The following is a 17,697-nucleotide window of genomic DNA, read 5'->3' as shown; positions in this document are numbered from 1 at the left end:
CATATATTATCTTTTTTCTTTTTTTTTTTTAAATTTATTTGATTTTATTTTATGTGCATTGGTATGGGGGCAAGGGTGTCAGATCCCTTGGAACTGGAGTTACAGACAGTTGTGAGCTGCCATGTGAGTGCTGGGAATTGAACCCAGGTCCTTTGGAAGAGCAGACAGTGCTCTTAACCAATGAGCCATCTCTCCAGCCCCTTTTTTGGTTTTTCAAGACAGGGTTTCTCTGTGTAGCCTTGGCTGTCCTGGACTCACTTTGTAGACCAGGCTGGCCTGGAACTCACAGCGATCCACCTGCCTCTGCCTCCCGAGTGTGCTGGGATTGAAGGCGTGCGCCACCACACCCGGCCCTACATATATTATCTTGATTCCATAAAGTACATCTATCACAAAACAGCATGCTGAAGCCAGAAATGACAGCTCAGATCTGGAATCCCAGCACTTGGGAAGTACAGGTAGTAACACAACCTTGAGACCCAGGCCAGCTACAAAAGGGGACACCACCTCCACCCAAAAAGACTGTTGCCCTCCTGTTTGTCTTCTCTTTTTCTATGTTTAAACCAGGCATGGTAATCCTAACACCCTGGGAGGCAGAGGCAGGTGGATTTCTGTGAGTTTGAGGCCAGCCTGGTCTACAAAATGAGTTCAGGCCAGCCAGGGCTACACAGAGAGACGCTGTCTCGAAAACCAAAGAATCTGTGTGTAAGAGATGTTAAAGGTGGCAGACACCTTTAGTCCCGGCGCTCAGGAGGCAGAGGCAGAAGGATGATCCCTGAGCTCAAGGCCAGCCGCCTGGTTTACAATCGAGTTCCAGCACCAGCAGAGCCAAGTGTCGGGCTCTTCCACCTTCTCTCAGCACTGGGGAGGGGACACGAGAGGATCAAAGATCTAGGTTGTCCTCAGCTAGAGAGTAAGTCTAGAGGAGCCTGTGCCTCAAGACTCTCCTCAGAAAAAAAATAAAGATGAGGCCTGCAAGACAGATGGTTCAGCAGGTGAGGGTGCTTACTGTGTAAGCCCAGTGGCCTGAGTTTGATCCCTGGATCCTACATAAAGGGAGAAAAGCCAACTCCACAAAACTATCCTCTGATCTCCATTTGCCATGGTATGTGTGTACACATACATGCACACATGCCATCTGCACATACGCCCTATTTTCCTGTGGCACTAAGGGTTTAATCAAGAGGCCTGCATGTGAGAGGCAAGTCATCAACACTGGGCAACATCCCCCAGCATTTTACCCGCCCCTGCTCTTTTTTTTTTCCCAAGACAGGGGTTTCTCTGTGTAGCCTTGGCTGTTCTAGACTCACTTTGTAGACCAAGGTGCCCTCCAACTCACAGTGATCCACCTGCCTCTGCCTCCTGAGTGCTGGAATTAAAAGAATGTGCCACCACGCCTGGCTCTCCCCCCACCCCCACCCCCTATTCCCCCCCCTCCCCCTTCCATTTTTTCTCTGCCCTTTTAAAATGCTCATTTGCAACATGGTCTCACTATGTAGTCTAAATGGGTGTCAGGGTTGCAGGGGTCCCTCAGACACTCAGGGCTAACACCACATGCACGATCCGCCATACTTGCACAGTGTATACTTGGAATAACTAGGAAAAATCAAGTGATACCATCAATTTGCGGGCACCAGCCATTATGCATTTTCTGCCTACCATAAAATGCAGCCTCCAGCATTTTGAAAGCTGAGCTAGAATGACTGTGCGCTTCAAGTCAGCTTGGGCTACAACATTATGACCCAAGGAAGAGAGAGAGGAGGGAAGAGAAAGGAAAAAAGAAGAAGAGAAGAGGAAACTTCAGGCCTAGGACTCCAGCTCCCAACCCCCGACACTGCTGAGGTCCTTCTGCTGTCTGGCCTGGCCTCAGCAGCAGCTGTGCCCGTACCCGACACTTGCCGAGGCTCTCTCTGGTCCGCTCGGCCAGGCCTTACAGAGACAAGCAAGCAGGGCTCAAGGACGGGGCAGGCAGGATAAAGAAGGCACACTGATGCTGCGGCAGGTCAGAGCCTCACCTCTTTGCAGTGCTGTTCCCTCAACAGGTCTCGGAGGGTGCGGTTGGTTTCCTCAAATGTGCTTAGCTTCTGCAGGAGAAGTTCCTTCTGCCTCGTTAAGGTGTTGATGTCGGTGCAAGTCATCTGTTTCTCCTGGAGAGAAGCACGTATTACCCAGCGCAGGGGAGGCAGGCCCCCACGCATGCCACACAACAGGCCCATGAGGACTTCCAAGAGCTGGAGGTGCCAGGGAGCCCAGACAAGAGGAGCTGAGCCACAGGCATCAAGGGCAAGTCTCCTGGGAAGGAGCCGGGGGCAGGGAGAGGTGGAAGGAGAAATGGGGACGCTCCAAGTGAGTGAGCATGGTAAGGTCAGGCGTCCTGCAGAAGGCCAGAGAGATGGCAACAGCTGGTGGCTGACACTTACAGGAATCAACCACATGCCTTGAACTCACTGTGATCCCAAGTGGCCCATGATTTAGTCTCTTCAGATGCTCTGATCAACAGAGATCATCTTCGAGGACCAAGGCCCAGGAAGTGAGAGTGGGGGGGTTGGGACTGAGCAGTTAGGTGTGCCCTCCCCCAACCTGGAGATGTCATAAAGTCAGCTGATGACTGCGTAAAGCCCCCTGCCCCCTCCCCCCACCCCACACCTTCCTAGGGCTCCACCTACGGTTTTCAGCTTCCCGATGGTATCCTTTAAGGCCATGACTTGCTTGGCAGCAGCTGCTCCATCCATTTCAGCCTCCACCAGCTTGGACATGAGGCATTCCTTCTCCTGCTGCAGGTGTTTCTTCTGAAGCCTGGGGCCAGAAAAACAGGTCTCCTGAGCGCTCGCAGGGCCCAGCCTGCCCAGAGCTCTGAAGTCCACCTCACAATGGCCTGAGAGACTCCTTTCCTGCCAGCAAACAATGGTGAAGTGGTGCAGAGAGCCCTTCCTGCCCGGGTTACCATCTCCGATGACGCCCCAGAGTCATGCCTGCCTCAGTACAGAACAGAGCCTCTACCCAGCAGGCATCAAGGCACAGCCTATATAGGGCCGTGACTCTCGACTGCCTCCGCGCCTCCCTTCTCATCACACAGTCACGCTGGCTGCCTGAGTCTGGGTCTCATGTAGCTATGGCTACCTTTTGAACTTGCTATGTCAAAGGGACTGGCCTTGAATTCCCAATCCTTCTGGATCTATCTGCTGGTACTGGAACTAGAGGCAGGTGCCACCACGCCTGGTCACTGCTCGGCTTCTAAAAGCGTCCCCCCCCCCCCATCCTCAAAGTGTTACCCTACGGGCTAGGGGGAGTGTGGTTCAGAGGTAAAGCACTGAACATGCACAGGACTTGGATTCTGTATCTACAAGTAAAAAACAAAAAACAAAAAACCCAACTACAACCTCTTGTCCTCTGCAGCTAGGCTCGACCTATTCTCTGTTGCTCAGAGAACAACACCCACCCCAGGTCTCCCCACAAAATCTTCCCAGCATTTCATCTTCCAGTGCCGACCTGCCTAACCCCACAGTCCTGTCTCCTCGACAGCCCATTTAAAGCAGTTCTCTGGACACTATTCACAGCACCACATGGCCCCATCCTCCAGCGACAGACAGCCCCCCACAGGCGCGAGCAGAGCCGCCTGCCAGGGCCCCTTACATAGTGAAGTCCTTCTCCTCCTTGATGCGTTCGATGTTGTGTCTGAGCACCGTGTTCTCGTGCTCTGTCTCTGCCAGCTCGTGAGCCACCTCCTCCAGCTCCTCCTTCCGCTCCTCCAGGAACCTTTTGGCCATTTGACGTTCGCCTTTCTGCATCTTGACCTTGGGAAAGGGACACAGGCAAGGGCCATTGAAAAGATGGCTCTTAAAAAAAAAAAAAAAAAGAAAAGAAAAGAAAAGATGGCTCTTCTCTGGGAGCACATTGCTAGTACATCCAACCCTTTAAGAAGAGCGATGCGGCTGTGCCTGAGGCCTTCTGAGCATTCTTGGCGAACAGTCACGCAAGCACTGACTCTCCTTGGCACACGCTCCACCTAGTCTACACCTGAAGAACCCAAGAACAAGGAAACTGAGTGATGCGTGCTGGCTAACGGTGCGGCCAGGCAGCACAATAGTTCACTTGGCATGCCACAAAAGATGTCACAAAAAAAGCACAGTGAGCTATGGAGGGAGGAAGGCCTGTTAGCCAGGCAGGCCCCCTCTCGGTTCTCCAAGAAGGTCTCAGGACCTCCAGCAGGGCAGAGGGTTAAAGTCACAGGCCCCACAGCAGTCAGGACCTCCAGGCATGGGTTATTTTCAGCTCCATTCCCGTCTCACTCCCCACGTGTCACAACCACATATGAAGACAGATGTCCTGTTTCTGTTCCACTTTGCTAAGCAGCAAAGGCTGTGCACTCTCTTTATACACTTCATCAGGGTAGAAGCACCAAACCAGAGAGAGACACACTCCCATAATGGCAGCTCAAGTCTGAGGCCAGGCAGAGCTACATAGTAAGACCGTGCATCACAAAACAAACAAAAAGAGGCTAACACCACCAGCTTCCCCGATTACAGGAGCCAAATCTGAGTACCCACTGAGGGTACCAGAAGAGTAAGTACTCAGGTTTCCTAGCATGGCAGAAACTGAAGCTGCCTGTTGGCTGCTCCAAAGAGACACCCTGGGAAGGCCTGCTGAGGTCAGGACACCCACAGGCAGGCAGCCTGAGGGAGGCACCCACAGGGTAACCCATTTGTTCTCAATGTACCAGCTGCCTGGCCCAGCAGCTCCCTTACCTCAGATTTGAGACAACCGACCGCGTTCATTAGACTGTCAATCTTCTTATCGTAACGGTTCATTTTACAGTGACCTGAATCGTCGTCTTCTGTAGAAAGGTCACTTAAACGCATCACCGAGACCAGCTTTTCTGAAGATGGTGGTGTGATCTCCAGACAGTGAGGTGGATTCTGATGCGGGGGAGGGAGAGACACAGCAGCTCTAAGGACAGCCTCTGACACAATTCCACTGTAGTTATTTGCTCACTAGAGGCTTGTTGACTGCTAAATGGCAGGCAGAGCCAACACAAGCCAATGGCAACCCCACAGATCCTGGCCAGGAACCAACCGCTCCAGACCCTCCTGAGGGGAATGTTACCTACCCAAATCTAAATGATGCTTTTGAAGACTTTCTAACATTGGAAGAAAAGGCGTGAATTAGAATGTTAAGTTATAGAGGCCAGGTTTGTGTGCTGTGTGCCTGAATAGTCGCAGCTACTCGGGAGGCTGAGACTTCTGAAGAAGAATTCAAGACCAGACCGGGCAACATAAAAAGACACTCTACCTTTAAAAAGAGAGAAAGAGAAAGGGAGGGAGACACAGGCTACATGGTGGTGCACATCTTTACTCCCAGCACTCAGGAGATCTCTGAGTTCAAGGCCTGGCCTATAACAAGTTACAGGTTAGCTATGCAATGAGACCTTTTCTCAAAAAAATTTTTTTAAAGGGGGGACAGAATTAGATCTTTCTCCCAAAGACAAATAATGGGAAGGGGGTCAGACAAGGGCTAGGAACTAGCGCAGGGATCAGTGCACACTCAGCTAGGGCTCTGAGTTCGATCCCCAGCACCACCACCAACAGTTCAAACACCACTTCAGGAGGGATGGAGAGGCTGCTCAGTGGTTCGGAACACCTGTTGCTCTTACAGGACCCAGATTTGCCTCCTAGCCTACACAGGGTGGTTCACAACTGCCTGTGACTCCAGTTCCAGGAGATCTGATTTCTTTCCTGAGATCCATGGGCACTGCTTGCTTCTGGAAGTGGAATTCTGGCTAACTGTGAGCTACCATGTAGGTTTTGGGAACTGAACCCAGGGCCTCTGCAAGAGCAGTAGATGAGAGGAAGGAGAGGTGGCTCGGAGGGCAAGAGCACTGTCTGTTCTTCCAAAGGTCCTGAGTTCGATTCCCAGCACCTACATGGTAGCTCACAACCATCTGATCCAGGGGATCTGATGCCCTCTTCTGACCTCTGTGACACCAAGGACACACATGGTGCACAGACATACATGCAAGCAAAACACTCATACATGTAAAATAAAACCTAAAACAAAAACAAAATAACCTCAGGCATTATAGAAGCCTATGGTCTCTATTTCTGGCTCTACCGCAAATGTAGACCTCCTGAGACCATTTCCAGGCAAAACCAGGAAGGGGACGGAGGCAGACCCAAGACAAGCAGGAAGAGCAGCTGCAGTCTGAACTCCTGGGAGAGCCCGGACAAGTCACCTCTCTGGGGAATCTCTAGGGTTAAGCTTTGAGGCCAAGGAGCAGGACAATTCCTCCCAGCAACCTACAGCAACAGAAAGTCATTTCCACAGTGCAGAGTGCACACGTGCAGATCAGAGGACAGCTAGCTATCTGAGGTTGGTTCCCAACATCTACACCTCCATGGTTTATGAAGTTAGCTTAGGTCACCAGGCTTGCATGACAGCTACACTGAGCCATTGCACCAGCTGCTCACAGCAATGTTCCTTTCCTTCCACCACGTGGGTCCCAGGGACTAAACTCAGAGCATCAGACTTGGCTGCAAGTGCTTTCACCCACGGAGCTCCTTGTTCCTCGTCCCCTTTTCTTTGTTGGGATTGGTTTTCCAAGACAGGGTCTCTCTGTGTAGACCTGCTTGCTGTCCTGGAACTCACTCTGTAGAGCAGGCTAGCCTCAAACTCACAGAGATCCACCTGCCTCTGCCTCCTGAGTGCCGGGATTAAAGGCTCTTGCTGTATTTTTCAAATAAAGTCTCGCACTGCAACCTAGGCTGGCCTCGAACTCCAGCCTCAGCTTATCCAGTGTGTGATCCAATAAACCACCATCTGGCTGACAGTGAGGGAGGCTGGATCCAGGCGGGCCTGACTCAGTATGTTGCCTAGAATGCCCTCAAGCTCATAGCAACAGCCTGTCCCATTCTTCTGAGATTACAGGTGTGAGCCACAAAGCCTGACGAGTCTTGATTTTTTTCCTTTTGACAAAGGGTCTATGTAGGCTCGGTTGGCCTCACACACAGCAATCTTCTTGCCTCAGCCTCCTTAATGCTTGGTATAGGCTCAAACATCTTGTAGCCCTGCCCCCCCCTTTGTTTTTTTAAGATCTGTTTCTTTTATGTATGAATTATTTATCTGCTTGTATACCTACAGGCCAGAGGAGGGCATCAGATCACATTAGGTAGTTGTGAGCCACCATGTGGTTGCTGGGAATTGAACCGAGGACCTCTGGGAGAACAGGCAGTGCTCTTAACCACTGAATCATCTCTCCAGCTCCCACTTTTTTTTTTTTTTTTCCATTTTTCAAAGCAGGGTTTCTCTGTACAGTCCTGACTGTCCTGGAACTTGCTCTGTAGCCCAGCTGGTCATGACTGTCACTGCCAGCCAAGTGCTGGGATTAAAGGCAAGAGCCACCAGTGCTCGGCTAAAAAAGTTTTTGGTTTTATGACGTCCACTGGTGTTTCTCTGTATGCATGTATGTGTGAGGGTGTCAGGAGCCCTGGAGCTGAGTTAGGAATAGGTATGAGACACCGTATAGGTGCTGGGTATTGAACCCAGGTCCTCTGGAAGAACAGCCGATGCTCTTAACTGCTGAGCCACCGCTCCAGTATTTTTAATAATACATCATATATGTGCTGGGCATGGTGGCACCTCAGCACTCAGCAGACAGAGGCAAGCGGATCTCTGATCCACATAGTAAGTTCCAGGAGAGCCCTGTCTTGAAAGCAAAAGAAAACAGTAACAACAAAAATAGTGTAGTATATGATGATTAAAAGAAAACTTGCCAGGCAGGGCAGGTGCATCACTGAGTTCTATAAGAATGCCAGGCCAACCAGAGCTACATAGTGCAGAGATAGAGATGGGGGGGGGGGGGGAGGGGAGAGGGAGAAATCTGAATAGAACACAAAAAATAAAACAGCAATAAGAACCTGGAGTCAATCCTCAGGACGAAAAGTTAAAAGTACAGTATAATAAACCATAGAAGGTGGGAGCCGGTGGGAGCAGGTGCTGTGATCCTAGCACACTGGATGCGGAGGCAGGAAGATCAGGAGTTCTAGCCCAGTCCCAGCCATACAGAGACGTCAAGGGCAGCTGAGGCAACATGAGGCTGTCTCATAAAACAAAGCAGAAGGAAACAACAGTAAAGTATGCCATCCTGTGAGGTCAGCGCTGCTTATCACAGCTTATACATCCTCCTGGCACACACAAGTCAGGAGTTGCATGCACATAAAATAGACACTGCTCCTACACAAATAGGGCCAAACTCGATGCACATGGTGGAAGGCCAGAGCCAACTCCCCAGGCTTATCCTCTGACCTGCATGCACGTACACACGCAAATAAATGTAATTTCTAAAAACTATCTAGAGATAGGCACCCAGGCAGTGGTGGTGCACACCTTTAATCCCAGCAGTTGGGAGGCAGAGGCAGGCTGATCTTTGAGTTCATTGCCAGCCTGGTCTACAAAGTGACAGCAAAGGCTAACAGAGAAACTCTGCTTCAGAAAAAAAAAAAGAAAAAAGAAAAAAGAAAAACCGGTGGCAGGGGAAGCAAGCTGGAGAGATTAAGAGCACTGAATGCTCTTCCAAAGGTTCCAAGTTCAATTCCCACAAGGTAGCTCACGACCATCTGTAATGAGATTTGGTGCCTTCTTGTGGCAGGCAGGCACACTTGCGGGCAGAATATTGTATAAATAATAAATACATCTTAAAGAAAAAGAAGAAGAAAAAAAACAAAGAAAAAAGTCATCTAGAGATAGGCTGAAGACGTAGCATGGTGGGTAGAGGGTTTGTTGAGCATGTGTGAAGAAGCTCTGGGTTCACTCTCCAGGGCTTCCCCATAAAACCAGGTGCACTGGTGTACACCTACAGCTCCAGCGCCTCAAGAGTAGAAGCAGGAAGGTCAAAAGTTCAAAGTCAGGGCTGGAAGCCAGGTGTGGTGGCGCACGCCATGCCTTTAATCCCAGCACTCGGGAGGCAGAGGCAGGCGGGTCGCTGTGAGTTGAAGTGAGTCCAGGACAGCCAGGGCTACAAGAAAAACCCTGTCTCGAAAAAACAAAAAAAAAAAACAAAAACAAAAACAAAACCCAAAGCTTGCCACACAAACACCAAGACCTGAGTTCAACATGCAGAACTCAGTAACAAAAAAAACAAAAACAAAAACAAAAAAAAACAAAAACAAAAAAAAAAACAAAAACAAAAAACCCAGGCTCAGTGGTACATGCCTTTGCCTGCAGCTCTGGGGAGAGAGAAACTGGAAGATCCCCGGGGCTTGATGTACAGCCAGTCTCACATACACGGCAAGTTTCAGGTTCAGGAAGACCCTGTCCCGAAAAACAAGTTGAGGAACGACACTGCAGGCTGTCCTCTCACCGCCATGTGAACACGCATCTGAACATGCATGTGCACACACCTTTCTAATTTTTAAAAAGGGCAGGAACTGGGTATGGTGGAGAAGGCCTTTAATCTCAGCACTCTTGAGGCAGAGGGCAGGTGGATCTCTGGGAGTTCATGGCCAACATGGTTTACATTTTGAGTTCCAGGACAGCCAGAGAACTATATAATAGACCCTAACTCAAAAAAATAAAATAAAAAAGGGGGTGGGGGGAAGGTGGGACTGGCAATGCTGGCCATGGTAGCACATGCCATTAGTCTCAGCACAGGCAGGCAGATCTCCATGAATTTGAAGACAGTCTTATCTATACAGTGAGTTTGAGACCTGACAGGATAAACAGTAAAACCTTTTCTCAAAAAGTAAAACCAGCACCTGGCATGGTGGCTCACACCTTTAATCCCAGCACTCAGGAGGCAGAGGCAGGCGGATCGCTGTGAGTTTGAGGCCAGCCTGGTCTCCAAAGTAAGTCCAAGACAGCCAGAACTACAGAGAGAAACCCTGTCTCGAAAAACAAAAACAAAAAAAATTTAAGAGAAAAGAAGAAAGAGGATCTGGGCTGGAGCGATGGCTCAGCGGTTAACAGAGGTCATAAATTCAATTCCCAGCAACCACATGGTGGCTCACAACCATCTATAATGTGATCTGATACCTTCCTCTGGCCTGCAGATGTACATGCAGGCAGAGCACTGTATACATAATAACAAAAAAAAAGTAATATTTTTTAAAAATGACAAAGAAAGAAGATCTGCTGGAAATTAGTTGCCAGTGCCCACACGCAGCAATCCATAACAATTGCCCATAACTTCAACTCCAGGGCAACCCAAAGCCTCTGAGAACCTCAGGCACCAGTTCTCAGGAGTATGCACCCACAAACACATGTAATTAAAAGTAAGTCAATCTGCTGGGCGGTGGTGGTGCAAGCCTTTAATCCCAGAAATCTGGAAGCAGAGGCAGATATATCTCTGTGAGTTTGAGGGCAGACTGGTCTACAGAGTGAGTTCCAAGAGACTCAGAGCTACACAGAGTAACTCTACCTCAAAAGACCAAAATAAACAAACACATAAATGGGTAAGTAAACAAATAAAAATGAATCTTCGAATTGGGCATGGTAGCGCATGCGTTTAGTCCCTAGCACTCAGAGAGGCAGAGGCAGGTAGACTGCTCTGAGTTCAAGGCCACCCTAGTCTACAAAGCGAGTCCAGGACAGCCAGGACTACAAAGAGAAGCCCTGTCTTGAAAAGCTTAAAAGAATCTTGGAGCTGGAGAAATGGTTCAGTTATTAAGAACACTAGCTGTTCTTCCAGACGGCTTAGATTTGATTCCAGCACCCACATGCTAGCTCACAACCTTCTGTACCTCCGGTTCCAGGGGACATGTTGCCCTTTACAGGCCTCCATGGGTACTAGGCACACAAGTGGGACAAACATACATGTAATCAATTATGCACATAAAATATAATTTTTTTAAAAATAGCCTCAGAGTCATCCTCACCTCCACAGCAAGTCTGAAACTGGCCTAAGCTAGTCTCAACAACTAAAACACCCTTAAGAGTCCGAGAGACGGCTCAGAGGGTTAAGAACACCATCTGCCCTTCCAACAAAGGTTAGGAGTTCAATTCCCAGCAACCACAGGGTGGCTAGCAACCATCTGTAATGAGATCTGGTGCCCTCTTGTGGTGGGCAGCTATACATGCGGAAAGAATACTGTATAAATAAAAAAATCTTTTTTAAAAAAGGAGTTCTTGCCATGTGCATGATGACGTGGGATAACTGTAATCTTTTACACTCCTCCAGGTTTAAAACTTTTTATGTTTGCTGTGTCTATTTTTCAGATTTACTTATTTTCTTCTTCTTTAAAAATTTTCTCTGTGTAACCCTGGCTGTCCTGTAGACGAGGCTAGCTGCAAACTCACAGTGATCCACCTGCCTCTTGAGTACTGGGATTAAAGGGGTGTGTGTGTGTTTGTGTGTGTGCGCGCACGCACATGCCACCACCACCAGCAGATTTACTTATTTTAAATTTATGTGTATGCACGTTTTGCCTGCTTGTATACCTGCACATCATGCGTGCGCCTTGCACATGCACAAGCCAAAAGAGGGTGCCACGTGAAACAGCTGGGAACTGACTTCCCTGGAGTCTTACTGAGAGAGCAGCACAGCTGGAGTCAGGGCACATGGCCCACCATGTGGGTGCTGGGATTGAACCCAGGTCTTTTGCAAGAGCAGTCAGTGATCTTAACCCCTTGAGCATCTCTCTAGCGCTTTAAAATCCTTTCAATTCAATAAAAATGATACCTGTTTCTGTTCAAACTTATTTTTTATTTTGAGACAGGCCTCACTACATCCCAGCTGGCTGCCGGGTACAGTGGAGCACGCCTGTAACCTGAGCACTTGGGAGGCAGAGGCAAGCAGATCTCTGAGTTTGAAACCAGCCTGGTCTACAAAGTGAGTCTAGGAAATCCAGGGCTATCACACAGAGAAACCCTGTCTCAAACAAAACAAACAACCCCAGATGGCCTCTAACTCCTAGCAATCCTCCTGCTTCAGCCTCCTAAAAGCTGGGGTTAAAGGTATTCACCGCCCTATCTGGCACTGCTCTGTAAATAAATTTTTCAAATTTACTTTTCAATGGTTCCCACTGAGGTAATAAAACAATGGACCTTTTTTTTTTTTTTTTATCTCAGCCTTCTTTTGGGGGAACAATACCCTTTAGGGGAGCAATATGGGGAAACTAGACCCAGGGTCTCAAACATGCTAAGCATGTACTCTACCAGTGAGCTACACACCCAGCCAGAAGCCCATCTGCATTGTGTTTTTATACTGTTGCTAACGCTTCCTGTGCATTCCTGAGGAGACCCGAATCCTTAGTCTACTTAAGAACAAACTGACAAATCAAAGAGTCACATCCACGTGGTAGGATTACGAATGTCAATATTACATGCATTTTTTGGGTCTCTCGTTTTCAGAGTAACAAACTCTAAGAAAAAGACTGACTCTTAAACCACCAGGCTGAGCATGCTTGGTTTTATGTGAGTCAAGGTAGCGCTGTGTAGCCCTGGCTGTCCTGGACTCACTATGCAGACCAGGCTGGCCTCCCGCGTGCTGTGTGCTGTGTGCTGGGGTTAGAGGTACTGGCAGCACACCTGGACTGCCGAGCACTATTTTGAAGCCTTTACTTGTACTGATAACAAGAAGTTTGTTCAGAGCACAGTCACAAGCTTCTTAGCCTTCTCGTCACTGAATTCTTCCCTGCGATGCACTTAAAAGGAAGGACAAAGAACATGTCACACCAGGCTTGTAGCTAGAAACTCCAGGTTGACAACGCCTGGTGCAAGGCTCCAGAAATGTACTGTGTATGACTCACTGGCTGGCTGAGGGGAAATGAGTAGGTGGACGGGCTGAGTGCAGGGCCGGGATGACTGGTGGACGGTGCTTGAGCAGGTGCACAGATAAACACTGCTAAGCGGTGAGACACACGTTCTCCGGCTGCTCATACTCAAGGCAGTTCATCTGCTCCAAAAGCAGTGTGGATGCAACACTTGCCTCGTCTATACGGGCACATCTTCTTGGCTGTTCTATAGGCTGCTGTATATACACACACACATACCCAACCACTTCAGTGTTAATTATGCTACAGTTCCTGTGAGAGACATAAATCTATGTGGCAAAGCAGAGGCTGAATTCAGTCTCCATGAGACAGAGTCCTAACTTCAGTGCTGCTGCTGCTCCAAGACTCCAGTGAAGTCAGTTCCAGCTGTTTTGTCTCTACACTAGAACAGCAGGACCCTACCACACAGCAATGCTGCCAGGACCCAAGCGGTGCCATAAGCTCTCAGGGTTAGCAAGACACTCAGGAAGTGAGGCTTACTGGACCTTCTGCAACCACACCAAGTCTGAGGCCAGCTAGAATCTGACTGACCAGTCCAAGAAGATAAGCCTGAACAAGGCTGAGCCTACCTCCCACTTGCATCCCACATGCCGGGCAGATGATTTTCCAGGGGGCATCCAAGGTACCTTGGTTTTCACCCGGACACTCCGCCGCACATTCACGGTGTCCCCTTTCATTCCGCGCTTATGAGATTTCTGTGCAAAGGGACAAAGCTAGAGTCACCTGCAGGCTCAGCTGACCACAGCGCCACTCTGGTGGCAAACACCACCTCTGCCAGGGTGCCTCTTCTGAGTAACTTGACTACTACGGCTGCTGCTCAAGGACAGAGGCCTACCTTCTAACCAGGCAAGTGACCTCCAGAAAAGAACGTGTCTCCCAAACCTTTGGAATCAGAAGTGCGAGGAGGCCGGGCCGGGAGATGAAGCCCTGGTCCGCAGCTGTGACCTCGCCCCCCTGACATGCTCCTACCTGGCTGCTGGCTGCTGATGGTTTCGGGAGTTTTTTTATGTGGACGTGGACAGGAGTGTTCTCATCCACGTGAACATGTAAGGGGGGAGTTGAAGATCGGTCCTTCATGGTTCACTTCTGCCAGGCAGGGGAGGGCAACACAAAAAGGGTTGATCTGTGGATAAGTAAACTGGGCATGAAAACAGAGCTCAGAGGCTTCTGGGGGACGTGGGAAAGCTTAGCCACCACGTGAGCAGGACGGCTACCGACTACTGGCATGCAGGCAGGAAGCAAGGCAGGAGTACAGGCAGACTCCACAGAGGTCCCAGTTGAACGCCTTGAGGTCCACTCAGGACAGGGTCCTCTAAAAGCCCAAAAGCAAGCCGCAGGGTCCTCAGAGCTGCAGCTCCACCCAAGCCCGCTGGGCTGGGCAGCTCCTCCTTGGACTTAAGTGTGGGTGGGATGCAAAGCTCTTACCTTCGAAGCAGGCATACAAATTAGTATGGGAAACACACAAAAGGGTTAAGGTATAGAATAAGTCAGGCCACATGCAAGGAAGATACTAGGGCACACTCGGCTAGGAGGAATGCCAAGAATGAGAAGGCTGTAGAGACTAAGTGAGAGAAAACGCAGCAGGGCTGGGCCCGGGTGCAGGGGTCTCGCCCACCAGTCGCTCCCACCCCATCTCCTCTCATTCTTTTTGTCCCTTTTTCCTTTTTGAAATGTCTTTCTTAAGATGTTGGAATTTCCCTGGAAGGCCGTCAAGACAACCTCCTCATACCTGGCACCTTTATCAGCAAGCAGGCCATGCTTAGCCGCTCTGGGCAGAGCATCTGGGCAGCCCCCGGCAAAGGCTTGCAGCAGCACTTCTGATGGTACTATTTTGAAGGTCACCTACCGTCACAGTTACACTGGGTGCGCCACAAGGTGTTCGCAAGACCTTTTTCTGTGTGAGACTCGTTACTCCGTTCTTCCCACACGATGGAAACCTGCACCCGGGCATAAGAACCAGATTATGAGCAGAAAACCAGGGTCCTCCTATTCCTCAGCTCTTAGGAGATGACACTGCATTGAGTTGACAGCCAGGAGAAGCAGTCGTGACTCCCTCGGCTCCCTGTAGATGAGCATAAGGCACACATGGTGTGCCCAGCAGGAGGATGAAAACAAGGTGAAGGGTGTCTGCATGCTGCCCTTTTAACCCGCCTCCGCATCACATGTATTGTGACCTTGTGCTGAAAAGCCTACCTGTCATCCTACCAGGTAACATGGTCCCCAGATCATGGTCCCCAGTTTCCTCGGGGGATATCTTATGAGAAAGGTTAACCTGAGAGACCTCTAAGAGCACTGGGCTCAGGAGCAAAGTCACGATGACTCAAGCGTATAGAACAAAGCATCAGAGGTTTGCCTGAGCACACGAAGAGCCCACTTCACAACACAGCCCACCCACTGCCCTACAAGAGCCTGGCTTGTACATATGCAGCCCAACATGAGATGTACAAAGCCAGCAAATGGCGTGCTCCAGATCCCGCGGTCCAGCCAGGAATCCCAGGCTGGGGAAAAAGCCTGGAAAGATCAAATCTAACCTATTCCACTGGCTCCTTATGGTCCCCGAGTAGCCTCTTGCCAACCTCGCAAATTCTTGGGGGAAATGCTGAAGCATAGAAACCACCACACTGTCGTGTGCATTTTGCTCGGTTCGCTTACAAATAATTATTTAAGAGCAGGGCTATCATTTGGAAGAATGTCCAAACTAGAAACTCAGGTTTTCCTACCTACTTGTAACATTTCTGCTCACTTAAGACACACTAGAGTGGCATAGGGGAAATGCTTTTAAGCCACCACATAGAGTGCAGAGGCAGAAAAATCAAGAATTCGAGGACAACCTTGGCTACCCTAGTGAATCTGAGGTCAAGCTGCAGTCAGAGTGTAACACTCAGTTAAGAGCGATCTTATTTGCTACTGGGAGCTGTAGCGTCTTGGGAGTGGGGGAGTGGGCAGAACTGGGGTGCCAGCCCATGTGTCCTTACTCCTCCCCGTTAAAAGTCACTTTTAAGTGTTTTTGTTCCAGACTTTTAGTTACCAGGTAAACTAAAAAGAGAAGTTTCCATTGAGCCTGGCCTGGGGAGCCCTGACCACCTTTCCCTACCCTACTGTAATGGCGCCCCCCACATTGGCTGTACCTGGGGGAGCCGCCTGAGGATGAGGCAGACATGGCTAAGCATCAAAGCCGCAAAGTTGGGCAATTGGGTCGGCAGGCTCTGTTCAGGGGTACCCAGAGGGGCTTGCCAATGAGAATCTCAAGGGCCGGGCATCAAACGTCCTCTCTCTGAGGGGAGGAGGGTGGAAGCTTTGGGGGTGGCAGTTGGATGAAAACTTGGGAGGCGCTCCTCTACCGTCCAAGTCGCACAGCAACTGTCCTGCCAAGTGGGGAAGGGGAGACAGGAGAGGCTGAGCGACCTGCGGGGTGCCGAGTGCACTGCCAGGAGGCAGGTGGAGGGCGAGGTGGGACCAGCATGCCCAGGCCCCACCCAGGAGGGAGCGCGGGCCAAGGGCTACTAGGGATTAAACCTGAGGCCTGGCTGGCGTGCGAAGAAGGTGAGAACCGCTAGGCCCCAAGTGGGCCCCCCAGGGGCGGGAACCCGCGCAGGGACCAGGAGGGATATTCGGGGCGGTGCCCGGGCAACTGTCTCCTAGGTGAAGGGGCGTTCCCGGCAGAATAGCTACCGGGGAGAACCAATAGGTGGAGGGGGGAGGAGCGGCGACCTGGGCCGGGCGACCTGGGTAGCCGGACAGCTCCAGGGCTAGCCGCATCCCTGGGGCTGGCCGAGAGGATCCCCGGAGGCCTGCCCACTCCAAGCGCGCGTAACTGCTGCGACCCAGCCCGCAGAGAGCAGGGGTGGCCTCCGGGGAGGATGGGGCGCACGGCGACCCACCAGCAGGCAAGAGGGGACGGGGTTCTGCCCATAGAAGGGCGCAGCCCTGCCGGAGGGCAGCAGAGGAGGGAAAGAGCCCTGGCGACGGCCCGGAGAGGACGGAGGCGGCCGGCCCGCCCGTTAGCGGGAGGAGGACGTGCCCGTGCCCAACGAGGGGCGGGGCGGGCCGGGTTCGGACGCAGGAAGGAGCGCGCCTAGACGCGGGACGGTGCCGGGCCGAGCCAACCCCGGGCCGGGAGCGCGGGGCTTGAAGCTGCTGCGCTCTGCACCCCGCCCCGCCGCGCGGCCTCTCACCAAGAGCGACAGGGCTGCGCCCAGAACCGTCTCCTTATGAAGTCGTTGAAGTCGGAGGCCAGGGTCGTGCCATGGAGACGCCGCGGCGGATGCAGTCCGGCTCCGGCGGCGGCTCCTCCCCGCTTCCGCCTCCTTTTCCGACACCCGGTCGGCAGCTCGCCCATTGGCCAGTTCAAACCCCCCCTGGAGCCTCTCGGGTGTCGCCATTTAGGCCCAGCCCCTAGCGTCACAGAGATGCCCCGCCCCACGCGGGACGCTCCGCCCACTTCCGGGCCACGCGGCCCGTACGCCGCCCCGTCGCCAGGGAGACACGCGACGCCTCCCGCTCAGACCAGCCTGGTCTTGCTCTCCCCCCCTCCACCGTTCAGGGCACTGCGTCCCCCTCCGCCATTTTTGCCCTTGTCCTCTTGGCTTCTGAGCCCTAACGCGCTCCCCTCGAAAGAGTAGGAAGTTGGACGCAGAGGGGGAAATCTCTGAACACGCGACAGGCTGGGGCTTCTGGAAAGCCATCCCGTGCCTAGTCCACTCAGTGAAGACAACCTGTGCACACTGCCCTGACTGTGCCCCTCTCCCACAGCGCCCAAACAGCAGGAAGAGGCCGCACTCCCCACGCCCCTCTCTGCCCTCCGGCACACCGTACGCCACCGCTTCTGTACGGACCTACTCTGCTGTGGTTCTCTCTGCTGAGCCGCCATCTTCTCAACCAACTATACTTCCCTTGTTAGCCAATCATGGGGGGCCTGTCACGTGGCTCACATTGC

General features: G+C 51.4%; 1 protein-coding gene across 18 annotated transcripts in view; it reads right to left on the bottom strand.

The window, feature by feature from the left end:
• ODF2 (outer dense fiber of sperm tails 2) overlaps window positions 1–17,697 on the bottom strand; it is a 46,234-nt gene extending 28,537 nt beyond the window's left edge. The window contains exons 1-9 of one of the 18 annotated variants that reach the window (XM_084799334.1): window positions 16,643–16,792; window positions 15,890–16,126; window positions 14,608–14,698; window positions 13,331–13,456; window positions 9,205–9,303; window positions 4,746–4,916; window positions 3,634–3,794; window positions 2,667–2,796; window positions 2,016–2,147 (exon numbers count right to left, since the gene is read on the bottom strand). In XM_084799334.1, coding sequence (XP_084655460.1) covers window positions 2,016–2,147; window positions 2,667–2,796; window positions 3,634–3,794; window positions 4,746–4,916; window positions 9,205–9,303; window positions 13,331–13,456; window positions 14,608–14,698; window positions 15,890–15,921 — 942 coding nt within the window. In that variant the 5' untranslated portion in view covers window positions 15,922–16,126; window positions 16,643–16,792. Of the gene's footprint in view, window positions 1–2,015; window positions 2,148–2,666; window positions 2,797–3,633; window positions 3,795–4,745; window positions 4,917–9,204; window positions 9,304–13,330; window positions 13,457–13,730; window positions 13,885–14,607; window positions 14,699–15,889; window positions 16,127–16,642; window positions 16,826–16,936; window positions 17,141–17,596 lie in introns of those variants that run through there. The other 17 variants (XM_084799333.1, XM_084799320.1, XM_084799330.1 and 14 more) reach the window with 17 other exon arrangements.

Source organism: Acomys minous (genome assembly GCF_964271855.1).
Source record: "Acomys minous genome assembly, chromosome: 10".
Lineage (NCBI taxonomy): Eukaryota > Metazoa > Chordata > Mammalia > Rodentia > Muridae > Acomys > Acomys minous.
The sequence above is the reverse complement of the archived record's forward strand: the minus strand, read 5'-3'. Positions and strand labels throughout refer to the sequence as shown.